At 38.3% G+C, this 13,552-nt stretch overlaps 1 protein-coding gene and 1 pseudogene across 1 annotated transcript in view; one reads left to right on the forward strand and one right to left on the reverse strand.

Moving 5' to 3' along the window:
• Positions 1–15: 15 nt before the first annotated feature.
• Positions 16–13,552, forward strand: part of HSDL2 (hydroxysteroid dehydrogenase like 2) — a 52,119-nt gene continuing 38,582 nt past the window's right edge. The window contains exon 1 of the mRNA XM_019749544.2: positions 16–173. Within this exon, the coding sequence (XP_019605103.2) occupies positions 157–173 (17 nt within the window). The 5' untranslated portion in view covers positions 16–156. The remainder of the gene's footprint in view (positions 174–13,552) is intronic.
• LOC141571239 (nudC domain-containing protein 2 pseudogene) lies at positions 3,268–13,310 on the reverse strand (annotated as a pseudogene).

Here is a 13,552-nt window from a genome sequence, read left to right on the forward strand (position 1 = left end):
ACTCAGCAACCTCTGGCTTCGAGCGCCCACTCCTTGCAGGCCTCGGGGGCGAAGTCTCCGGGCGGGGTCTGGGGCGGGATTAAATGCGGAGAGAAAGACTTCCCACTTTCCGCTCGCTGTCGTCGCTGTCACCATCGATTCTGATATACGAAAGTCATGTTACCCAACACCGGGTAAGGGGATAGGGGTGTGGCGGGGAAAGAGGGGGCCGCGCGGACTGTGCGGCTAGGTGGGGCCGGAGTGGATTGGAGGGGGCGCAGAGGGGAGGGTTACTGAAGCTGCTGCGCGCGCTCTGGAACGCTAGTCTGCCGCGCTGGAGGCAGTGTCCCTAGAATCTGCGGTAACGCAGCAAAAGTAACCAAAGTTGTATACTTCAGGGTGGCAGACGTAAAAGGAACCGGAATGCGTTACCCCGCGACCCTTAGGGCAGGCCCCATCTTGGGTTTAGCAATAGCTGCGTGTTTTGATGTAGGCATGCAAGATCTAGGTGAAAGGTCATCTGAACACTTGTGCCTCTAATTCTGGAATAATAAAAGTAGGGTTTAAAAGCGATTTTCAAATTAGTAAACTTGGTATCTTGTAGGTTTTGTTCACTTTAAAAGGATTTCTAAATGTAAACTATAACAATTTGCCAACCTGTACATTTTCGTGTACCGTTCAGTAGTGCTAATGTATTTGCACTGTTGTGCAACCAATCTAGAACTTTTTCAACTTGCAAAACAAACTTTATACCCATTAAACAACTCTTTACCCATTACCCCAGCGCCTGGCAACCACCATTCATTCGACTTCGTTTGTATGAAGTATGGGTGTCTTGGCTGAGTGTCATGTCCATTATGTAATTTGCTTAAAACATGCAAGCACGGGGCCAAGAGACAAAACAGTCCAAAACGGTATAAAAAGTGAGTTTCCTCATTCTTAACTTCCAGTGCCCCAGTTACTCTCTGGTATTTTTCCAAAGACATTCTATGCATTTATAAACATTTTGTATACCACATTAAACACACACATATACATGCCACTTTTAATAGTCATAAACTCTCTTCTGGGCCTTGCTGTTTTTGCCTAATATGTCTTGGGACACCCCTTTTCAGTACATGCAGATTTTTCTCCCTTTTATTGGTTGCATAGTATTTTATTGATGTACCATAATTTATTTAACCACCTTCCCATCACTGGATACCAGATCATTTCTAGTTTATTGTTATTCTTTGCTGCAGTGATTATCCTTGTATTCACCTGTTTGCACATATTTAAGTGTATCTACATGATAAATTCCTAGAAGTGAAGTTGCTGGGTCAAATAGTATATGCACTTTAAATTTTGATAGCTAATATTAATAGCTCTCCAAAAAGGTTGCACACCCAAAACAATGAATGATATTTCCTAAGCCACCATGTTGGCAAAAGGCAAAATGTTTGATAATAACAATGTTTGTTTTGATAATAAAAATCTAGAGAAAAAGTAGAACCTCATTATAGTAAAAATTGGAATCACAAGTGAGGATGGGGATCTTTTTGTATGTTTAAAGCAGTAGTTCTCATCAAAGAGCGCTTTTGACCCCCATAGGACATTTGGCAATATCTGGGAACATTTTTGACTGCCACAGTTGAGGGAGTGTTACTGATATCTAATGAATGGAATCCAGGGATACTGATAAACATCCTATGATGCAGAGGATAGCTCCGTACACCAGAGAATTATCTCGTCTGAGATGTCATTAGTGCAGAGATTGAGAAATCCTGATTTAAAGCCATCTGTGTAGCTTTTTCTTTACCTGGCTTTACACAACTAGGTTTTTGATCTCTGAGAGCTCTATTTTAAAAAATTCGTTCTATGTTGTATATGTCACAAACATTTTTCAGTTTTTTTCAATGTATTAACTTTAGTTCTACTCTTTTATCATGCAGATATGTATTTTTATTGAGTCAAGAGTTATCAATCTTTTAAGGTTTTTGTGCAAACCTTAAGGCCATTTTAAATCAAGATTTTTTTTTTTAATTGGTAAATGTTCGTCTAATATATATACATATATTTTTTTTGCACTCAAGTTTTTTTATCCACTTGAGATGAACTAGTATTTTGCATACTATTTTGGCATAGGAACTGAGTTAGGAAGCCCACTTCCTTTTGGTTCGGGTGGCTGGCTGTAGTCCCAGCACCATTGACTGACTAGTTACCTTTTCCTTTCTGTCAGAAATTACACCTCTATCATATACCAAATTCTTGTGTATATAGGTGTCTGTTTCTTGATATTTTTATTCTATTATTTTGGTCTGTCTCCTCAGGTACCAGTACCAAGCTATTTTAATTGCTCTTGTTTTATAACATGTTTTAATATCTGGGAATGTTAGTTCTTGCCTCATTTGGATTCTTTTTCAGAATTTTCCTAGTTATTCTTGGAGGTTTGTTTTTCCAGATGACTTTAGAATAGCTTTTATAGTTTTTTGGTTTTTTTAATTGCCTTATTTTGATTTTGAGATACCAGAGAATTTTGGTAAATTATAGTGTAGGTTAACTCTACATTAGCAAGTTGGGACCTTTCTCTCTCTGTCTCTCTGTCTCCCTCTCTCTTCCTCTCACCCCCTCCCTCCCTCCCTTCTCCCCTCTTTCCCCCTCGCCTTCTATACTCTGGTTCTAGTGCTTTAAAGCTGGAGGAGATCCTTAGTAGTAGTACAGATCCAGGCTTCTGGTTAAGAGGAGAAGCTTCCTTTGCCTTTCTTTCTGCAATGCCTGAGACTCTGAATGAGGAAGATGTCTTTTATCCTACTAGGAATCAATCCAGCTAGACCAAAGGCAAAAAAATAGGGCTTTTTTTTTTTTTTTTAGATTTTATTGGGGAAGGGGAACAGGACGTACTTCCAGGCCTTTTTTCCAAGTCAAGTTGTTGTCCCTTCAATCTCAGTTGTGGAGGGTGCTGTTCAGGTTCAAGTTGTTGTTCTTTCAGTCTTAGTTGTGGAGGGCACAGCTCAGCTCCAGGTCCAGTTGCCATTGCTAGTTGCAGGGGGCACAGCCCACCATCCCTTGCGGGCGTCGAACCGGCAACCTTGTGGTTGAGAGGATGTGCTCCAACCAACTGAGCCACCCGGGAGGCAGCTCAGCTCAAAGTACCGTGTTCAATCTTAGTTGCAGGAGGGCACCATCCCTTGTGGGACCCGAGGAACTGAACTGGCAACCTTGTGGTTGAGAGCCCACTGGCCCATGTGGGAATCGAACCGGCAGCCTTAGGAGTTAGGAGCATGGAGCTCTAACCCCCTACGCCACCAGGCTGGCCCTCTATGTATCTTTTGATCTCTCCTTTTATTTCTTTGATCCAGTCATTTTTTTAGTAGCATGTTGTTTAATCTCCATATATTTGTGGTTTTACCCGCTTTTTTTTTTTAAGATTTTATTGGGGAAAGGGAACAGGACTTTATTGGGGAATAGTGTGTACTTCCAGGACTTTTTTCCAAGTCCAGTTGTTGTCCTTTCAGTCTTAGTTGCGGAGTATGCCGTTCATCTTCAAGTTGTTGTCCTTTCAGTCTTAGTTGTGGAGGGCGCAGCTCAGCTCCAGGTTCAGTTGCTGTTGCTAGTTGCAGGGGGCGGAGCCCACCATCCCTTTTGGGACTCAAGGAATTGAACTGGCAACCTTGTGGTTGAGAGCCTACTGGCCCATGTGGGAATCGAACGGCAGCCTTCGGAGTTAGGAGCATGGAGCTCTAACCGCCTGAGCCACTGGGTCGGCCCCTCCCACTTTCTTTTTGCAGTTGATCTCCAATTTCAAAGCATCGTGGTCGGAGAATACTCTTGGTATGATTTCAGTCTTCTTAAATTTGTTGAGGCTAGTTTTGTGTCCCAACATGTGATCTCTCCTTGAGAATGTTCCATGTGTACTAGAGAAGAATGTATAATCTGGTGTTCTGGGATGAAAGGCTGTGTAAATGCTGATTATGTCCATTTGGTTTAAAGTGTCATTTAAAGCCAATACCGTAGTACCTCGGTTTTTGAACGTCTCCATTGACAAACATTTCGGTTTATGAATGCCGTAAGCCCAGAAGTAAATGCTTCGGTTTTGAACATGCGTCGGAAGTCGAACATGTTACATGGCTTCTGCTGAGTGTAAGATCCTGAGCCCTAGCTATCGGCTGTTTTCGAACGTTTCAGAACTCGAATGGTCTTCCAGAATAGATTATGTTCGAAAACCGTTGTACCACTGTATTTTCTTTTTGGATGACTTATCTATAGTCGTTAGTGGGGTATTTAGATCCCCTACTATAATTGTGTTTTTGTCAGTTTCTCTCTTTAGTTTGTTAGTAGCTTCATATATTTTGGTGCTCCCTAATTGGGAATAGATAGATAGGTAAGTGTTATGTCTTCTTGATATATTGTCCCCTTTATCATTATGAAATGCCCATCTTTATCTCTTGCTACCTTTTTTATCTTGAAGTCTGTTTCGTCGGATATAAGTACTGTTATACCTGCTTTTCTCTGGATGCCATTTGCTTGGAGTATCATTTTTTTAACCCTTTCACTTTGAGTCTATATTTGTCCTTGTGACTGAGATGTATCTCTTGAAGGCAGTATATGGTTGTGTTTTGTTTTTTGATCCAATCTGCTACTCTGTGCCTTTTTATTGTGAGTTCACTTTCATTTACATTTAGGATGATTAATGATATATGAGGATTTCCTATTGTTTTCTGATATCTTGGTGTCTCCATTGTTTGTTTGCCCTTGTGTTTCTGTCTGTTATTTTAGTTTGGTGGTATTCTATGATTTTTTCCCTCTGTTTCCTTTTTTTTTCTTTTTTTTTTTATGTTATGTGTCTCAGTTCTGAATTTTTTTTTTGTATGTGTGTGTGGTTGCCATTTAGTTTATGTAAAAGAAAGTTTCAGATATACAGTACATATGCAGTAGTTCTTTTTCTTCTACATGTATCTTATCTCCATTCCCCTTTGCAAATTCAGACCTTTACCTTCTCCCATTTTGTTTTTGTTGACACAGATTATCCCTATTTATGCTATGAGTTCATTTCTGAGTTGCAGTAGCTATTGTTTTTTTCTTCTCTTTAATGCTTTTATCTCCTTTACCCTTTATATTTAAGTGTATAGCGCCCTATTCTGAATAAGGATTGCAATTTCCTGCTTCTGTCTGTTAATCATCTTACCTATAGTTTTGTCTTCTTTTGTCTTTTTGTTTCAGATAGAATAACCAACCTGCTTCAGTATTTCCTGTAATGCAGACTTAATGGTGGAAAATTCCCTCAGCTTCTGTATGTCTAGAAAGGTCTTTATTTCTCCTTAATATCAAAAGGATAATTTTGCTGGATATATTATTCTTGGCTGGTGATCTCTCTTTCAATAGTTTGCATATTTGATTCCACTCCCTCCTGTGGAATTTCTGCTGAAAAATTCCAATGATAATTTAATGGGATTTCCTTTATAGGTTTCTGTCTTCTTTTCTCTGATTGCATTGAGAATTCTTTCATTGTCATTAATTTTTTATAGTTTTAGTATAATGTGCCTTGGAGAAGGCCCTTTTGAATTGAGATAATTAGGTGTTCTGTTTGCTTATTGGATTCAAGGATCCAGTTCTTTTTATAGGTTTGGGAAGTTTTCATTGACTATGTGTTTGAATAGGCTCTCCAATCCCTTCTTTCCTCTTCTCCTTCTGGTATACGTATCATTCTTATATTGTTCTTACTGATGAAGTGAAATCGTTCTTGTAGAATTGTTTCTTTTCTATTATTTTTTTTAAAGTCTCAAGTCTCTCTTCCATCTGTGTCATTTACAGATTTCTATCTTCAATGTCACTAATTTTTAGGTTGGTGCAAAAGTAATTGTGGGTTTTGCAGTTTTTTAACCTTTTAAACCACAAGTACTTGTGCACCAACCTAATCTTTCCTCCATCTGGTCAGCTCTATTTCCTAAGCTGGCTGTTTCATTGTTCATCTCTTTTATTGAGTTCTTCAGCTCCAGTATTTCTATTCGGTTCATTTTTTAAATTTCAATCTCTTTGATAAAGTGTTTCTTTTGTTCATTGATTTTATTTCTGAGTTCATTAAACTGCCTGTCTGCGTTTTCTTGCATCTTGTTGAGTTTTTTCAAAACTGCAATCTTGAATTTTCTGTCATTTAAAATCATATATTTGCATGTTGTTAAGTTTATTTTCTGGATAGTTTTTCTTTTCTTTCTGAGCTGACATATTACATTGGTTATTCATGGTATTTGATGGCATATTTCTCTGCCTAGACACTGACGAGAATGAACTTTTTTTTTTTTTTAAGAGTAATGCAATTTCAGCAGGTTGATTAGAAGAGGTCTTTCTTTTGTTTTCCAGTAGATGGTGCTGAAGCGCAAATGTTTTATTGTCTCTTGTACTGCTCCAGCTTCTTGGTTCTCTGCTGGGCTGTGGAAAATACCTTGTATTCCCCAGGGAGGTGGGCCTCTCCTCTGTGACCAGGTTACCTTGATCTTTAGGCATCACCCCTATGGGAGAATATGGTAGACCATGGGGTTCCAAGCCTCTGAAATCTGGGCACTACCCCAGCAGCCAGATACAGTGTTGTGATGCCTAAGGTGTCCCAGGTACCCCCTACTGAGATCAGACTAGATGGGAGGGAGTAAGGTGGGCTGGGAGAGGCCGCTAGTGTGTTAGTGGCTTTGTTCTTCTCCCAGTAAAGGCAACTGCTGGACCTCAGCTGCCTCACTTCTGTATCTCCTCCACCCTTGTCTCTGGGATTAGCCGCAGTGTGCATCTGCCACTCAGGAGCTGTCTCTCTAGTTCTCAGGGCTGTAGATATTCTGCTTTTTAACCAGACACCCACTGCTGCAGTTTCTTCTGGGGCCCACTACTAGCCCTGGGATGGTGCGGGGGGGTGGACAGGCCCATGAGTTTGTTTTCTGCTTGGCAGTGGTGGCTGCTGGAACACAGCTGTTGCACTTCTATATTTGTTCTCTGCCTTGATAACTGTCCTATATGCTGATCACTCAAGCAGGAATGCTCAGTGCTATAGAGAGAGCCCCTGCAATCTGATTCCTCCCCTTTCTGCGACCTGCAGTGAGCTCCAGGCTGTGTCTGTGGTACCTGCCTGCTCTTCTCCCTTCCCTCCTCCACTGTTCATGCCCCTTCTGATGTTTCAATGCGCGCATCTCTCAGACGTGTTTGTGTGCTGTGCAGGGAATCCTTTGTTGAATTATAGCTGTTGAACTTGTGTAACTTCAGGGGAAGAGATCAAGAGGATCTTTCACGCCACCATGCTTCTGGTGTTTGTCCAAAAATATGCTACTCTTGATGGAAGGAATGCCAAAGGATTTGTGGCCATGTTTAATCTACAACAGTGTCCTATGTAATCCAGCAATTTCACCAGTAAACATATATACCCTAGAGAAAGTCCATAAACAATAGAATGAATAAGTAGTTGGTAGTATATTTGTGTATGGAATATTGTATATTAATTAAAAGAATCGTAGCTCATTGTACCAACATGGATAAATCAACAATGTTTTGTGAAAAAAGCAAATCATAGAATGACAGTTACTATATGAATCTATTATATAAAGTTCAGTTAGGCAATAATTAAACAGTGTATTATCTGGACCATGATTAGGCAAAACTTATTCTGTAAAGGGCCAGATAGTAAATATTTTAGGCTTTTGGGGCAAGAAGCAAGATTGGAGCTATTATGTAGGTTTAAGAAATGTATATATAACATCATATATATCAGATGTATGTATAACAAGAGAAAACCAATTTCCACAATATTTTTTATTGATGACATTCAAAATAACTGAGTATAATTTTTTTTGATAATTTCCTGATTTTAATGGTTGTATTGCAGTTATGTAAGAGCATGTCCTTTCAAGGAAATACACACTAAGGTACTCAGAGGTGATGGGGCATCTCGTCACGAACATACAGACAAACAGTTCAGGGAAAATAAAAAAAATTCTGTGTACTTTACATGTAACTTTTCTATACATTTGAGGTTGCTTACAATATTTTTTTAATTAAAAAGGAGATAAAAAGGATGAAATAAAATTTCAAGACAATTCTTACCTATATGTCTGGATCAGTGATGATCAAAATGATGTCACTGACTTGTAATCACTGACCATAATTTGCTTTTTTGTCACTAACAATGGACTCACACAATAATCATATTCATTTCACCAAATCTGTTTTGTATTAAGCCATGTCTATTTTTCAATTTCTTGACATAAAGCCATCTCTCAAGGAATAATATAGTAATTCAGAAGTTTTCATTAACTCCTAAAATTAACTTAGAAAATATCTGTAGATTGTTTTTCCCTTTCTTAAAATTTTTTTCAGTAATGTAATTCCCTTGTGTGAACTGGTTGGTGTATTTAGACAAAGGGGTACAGGATTCCTACTTAGAAAAGTTTATTGAACATTATTCCTGCATCACACTTATTGAAAGAAAAAACTAATTTTGTCTGAAGGTACCCTGTCATTTCACATGACCTATACTGTAATTTTTTTGCAATAAAAATATAGGTTCAATATGAAATTAGTAAAATGTAGCATATAAAATTTCATGCTGAGCAAAAACAAGTCCGAAAAAAAGTTACCATATATCAATAGAATAGTTCCCACAGTACTTAAGATGTTTCCTACGTAAATCACATTTGAATGCAGTTTTTAAAACCATTATTTAAATATATTTTACAATTTGTTAACTGTAGGCATCCACATTTTTCTCCCACCACATAATCTGTTCCTTTGATCAAGATGGCAACATCCGCTAAGATCCACAGAATGCAGCAAAAAAAAACCCCAAAACAAAACTGTCATTTCTTAAGACTTGAGAAATCTGGTCCCCCTTTAGTGTAATTTCCTGAGATTTCTGCTCCACTGAAGTCAAAACCAGGATTTTCTTTCTGGAATCTCTCTAGTGTAAGTTTTCTCTGCATTTGGTCTTGCACCCAAGGATCAGCTGCATATTCAGATTCTAGAAGAGAAATCCAACAATTTGCTGCATCTCTTTGTCTTTGTAAGAACAATACGAATCATTTTTCTGTCCTCCAAAGTCCACGTTCCCTCATCAGCTATTGTAGAACCAAAGAGTTTGCCCTTGAGGATCTCACGTCCCCCCACGGCTAGCGCCACTTGCCGGCTGGGCAGGCCGCACTGGACATCCTGTGCGTGAGAGCCTGGCTGCACCTGAACGTCAATGAACATGTCCTCCAAAGTCTGGTACCACTGTCCCACAGCGTCCCTCATGGAATCACCCCACTGCGCTCCTCAAACGGGGCTGACTTGCTCCCGGCTGCAGCCGCAATGAGTGAACTCGCTGAGTGTAATTTTTGTAATACAGATCTAATGAGAGGAATGTAGTTCTTGTTTTTTTTTGGGGGAGTGGGGGAGAGTATATTAGTTTTCTAGGGCTGCCATAATAATGTATCACAAAGTATCTACCCAGAATTTCAGAGGGGTCATAGTCCTGCTGACACTTTGATTTCAGACTTCTAGCCTCCAGAACTGAGATTAATTTGTTTTAAGATACTCAAATCTCTACTGTCTGTCATCACATGGTATTCTCCTTATGTGTCTGTCTTCCCATAGTCTTCCCTCTTCTAAAGACACCAGTCATATTGGATTAAGGGCCCACCCTACTCTGGTATGACTGCACCTATACTAATTATATTTACAATAACTCTGGTTCCAAAGAATGTTACATGCTGAGGTACTGAAGGTTAGGATTTTAACATATCCTTTTTATAGATATAGTTCAATCCATAACACATATAATATTTCACTTAACTGGGGTTCAAAGTTAGCGCTCCCTATCATCAAAGCAATCATAAATATTCATCTGTAGAAACTATTTTTAGCACTAGGACTATACACAAACATATGTATAGTCAGATTTGGTCCCTGGCTTAGACACAGATATATAGATATTAGGAATAATGAAAACTGAGGAAATGAGTAATAATAGAGTATTTTGCTGTGCAAAAGCTTTTTAGTTTGATGTAGTTCTATTTGTTTATTTTTGCTTTGAAACTATCAACGAAACATAAAGGCAATCTACCGAATGGGAGGAGATATTTGCAAATGATATATCCAATAAGGGGTTAATACCCAAAATATGTAACTAATTAATACAACTCAACATAAGAAAAACAATTTGGTTAAAAAATGGGCAGAGGACCTGAATAGATATTTCTCCAAAGAGGTCATATAGATGGCTAACAGACACATGAAAAGATGCTAAGCATCTAGTCAGTAGGGAAATGCAAATCAAAACCACAATGAGGTAGCACCTCACCCTTGTTAGAATGGCTATCATCAAAAAAGACAACAAATAAGAAGTGTTGATAGGATGTGGAGAAAAGGGAACCCTCCTACCACTGTTAGTGGGATTGTAAATTAGTGTAGTCACTGTGGAAAACAGTATGGAGATGCCTCAAAAAATTAAAAATAAAACTACCATATGGCCCAGCAATAAAAATTGAAAATAAAACTACCATATGACCCAGCAATACCCCTTCTGGGTATTTATCCGAAGAAAATGAAAACACTGAATCAAAAAGATAAATGCTCCATGTTCATTGCAGCATTGTTTACAATAGCCAAAATATAGAAATAACCTCATTGTCAATCGATAAGAGGAATGAATAAAATGTGGCATGTACATACACAGTGGAATGTTGTTCAACCATAAAAATAATGTAATCTTACCAACGTGGATGGGCCTAGGAGTGAAACAAATTCTGCATGCTTTCATTTATATGTGGAATCTAAAAAACAAAAACACAGCAAAACAAAAACAGACTCAGAGTTAGAGAACAAACTGATGGTTGCCAGAGGGGAGGGGGTTGGGAGGGTGGGGCAAAAAAGGTGATGTTTAAGAAGTACAAACTTACAGTTACAAATAAGTTGCGGGGATATAATGTAGCATAGGGAATATAGTCAATAATAACATAATAACTTTGTATGATGACAGATGGTTACTAGACTTATTGTGGTGCTCACTTTGTAAGCTAATGTTGAATTACTATGTTATAACCCTGAAACTAATAATATTGTATGTCAGCGATACTTTAATAAAAAATATGAAAATAAAGTAGTTACTTTGTGCGTTGGGGAGGGAAGGAGGATAGAGTTAGAAATAGAAGGGGCTTCTGGGGTATTGATAATATCCTATTTTAATTTCTTACTATTCATTTTATTTTATTCTTTAAATTATGCACTCTATATGCTTTTTGTATATTTACTATATTTTCCTAAAAACAGTTGCCACCTCTCTGTTTCTTCCTCACTTTTCACTCCCTTTCCTTCTTATCAAACTGGTTGTTTTTTATTTTAAAACCCTTCTCCCACTTTCACCTCTGATTTCTTACTTTTGGAGTGTAATCTTCCAGATCTTGGCAAGAGCTGTATGTCCTTTTAACAAGCTTGTTTATCTGTTACTCCATCTCTGTTTATTGTCCCCTCTTCTCTCTATCATTGTCATTTTTGCTGTCCTCACTTCATCCTTCTTAGGAGTTTTTTAATTTGCTTTAGAAAGTAAACAAGAAAGTGGGTTTCCCTCCTTGTTATCTGACTTTACTTTAGATGTGTTTTTTTCCTTACCTAACAACTGAGTTAAGTACAAAATTTAAAGTTATGGTGGGTGGATGTAAAGATGAAATACTGCCATTTGAGACAACATGGATGGATCTTGAGATTATCATGCTAAGTGAAATAAATCAGATAAAAAGTCGAGAACCGTATGATTTCACTCATATGGGTTATAAACCTGAAAGCAACAAATAAACAAGACAAACAAACACTCATAGACACAGACAACAGTTTAGTGGTTACCGAGGGAAAGGGGGGAAGTGGGTGGTAGAAGAGTGTAAAGGGGGTCAAATATATGGTGATGGAAGGAGAACTGACTCTGGGTGGTGAATACACAAAGCAATATATAGATGATGTATTATAGAATTGTACACTTGAAACAATTTTATTAACCATTGTCATCCCAATAAATTTAATAAAAGTAAAAAGTAAATGGGCACAGTGAACTTTCCTAAGCACATTTGGATCAGAGAATCTTTTGATCTGAGCTGTTTACCAGTCTTCTAGGTTTGTTTGTTTAACAACTTTATTGAGATGGGTTATACATACCATACAATTCACCCATTTAAAGTATTCAATTCAGTGGCTTTTAGTATATTCACAGAGTTGTGCATCCATCACCACTACCAATTTTAAAACCCTTTCATCATCGCAAAAAAAAGCCCCGCACCCCTCAGCTGTGAAGCCTCAGCCCCACCTTTCCTCCCTCCCGCTGCCGTAGGCAACCACTAATCTTTGTGTTTACGTATATATGTCTGCCTATTCTGGATATTTCATATGGAATCAATATATGTAGTCCTTTGTGACTGGCTTTTTTTTTTACTTAGACGTTTATCATTTATATCCCTCACACTGTGTAAACCCCCTGCCCCCCATCCACTATCCCTCTGACATCACACAGAGCCATTACATTTCCACTGTTTCTATTCCTAATGCTGTATTCTGCTTCTTGTAAGTATATACATACACACACACACACACACACAAACTTGTAGTTGACATTCATTGTTCAGCTTCAGCTTCAGGCGTACAATGCAGTGATCAGGCATCTACATCATCCCTGAGGTGGTCTCCCTAATGGGACAAGTGTCCATCGGATACCCTACAAAATCTTTACAACATTAATGATTACATTCCCCAAATTGATTTTCAAAACCCTGTGGCCATCTTGTGGTTACTGACTGTTTTCTAATCCCCTCACCTTCCCCCTTATCCCCACCCCCCTCCCTTCTAGCAACCCTCAGTTTTTCCTCTATGTCTCCAAAACTGTTTCTGATTAATTCGTTCACTTATTCTTTTCTTTAGATTTCACACATAAGTGAGATCATATGGTATTTGTCTTTCTCTGTCAGACTTATTTCACTTAACATAACGTTCTCTAGGTCCATCCCTGCTATTGCAAATGATTAAATTTCTTCTTTATGGCTGTGTAATACTCCATTGTATAAATGTACCACAGTTTCTTAATCCAGTCATCTACTGATGGGCATTTCGGCTGTTTCCATGTCTTGGCTATTGTGTATAATGCTGCAATAAACATAGGGGTGCATAAATATTTTTGAATTAGAGTTTTGGATTTCTCCGGATAGATACCTAGGAGTGGAACTGCTGGATTATAAGGTAGTTCCATTTTCAGATTTTTGAGATACTTCCATACTGTTTTCCATAGTGGCTTCACCAATCTGCAATCCCACCAACAATGTAATGTGACTGGCTTTTTGATGATAATGTTTCCAAGGTTCATCCATGTTGTAGCATGGATCAATGTTTCATTTGCATTGCTGTATATATTCCGTTGTATTGGACATACCATATTTTATTTGTCCTTTCATCAGTTGATGGACATTTACATTGCTTCCATTCTGAGCAAGGATGAGCATCCATTGAATACTTACTTTTAGGTGATTTCTTTGAAGTGGTATGTATTTATTGAAGAAAATTTGAAAAATCCTGAAGAACATAAAGAATCTGATAAAATTTATTCATAATC

The sequence above is a fragment of the Rhinolophus sinicus genome, linkage group LG04 (assembly GCF_036562045.2).
Source record: "Rhinolophus sinicus isolate RSC01 linkage group LG04, ASM3656204v1, whole genome shotgun sequence".
NCBI lineage: Eukaryota > Metazoa > Chordata > Mammalia > Chiroptera > Rhinolophidae > Rhinolophus > Rhinolophus sinicus.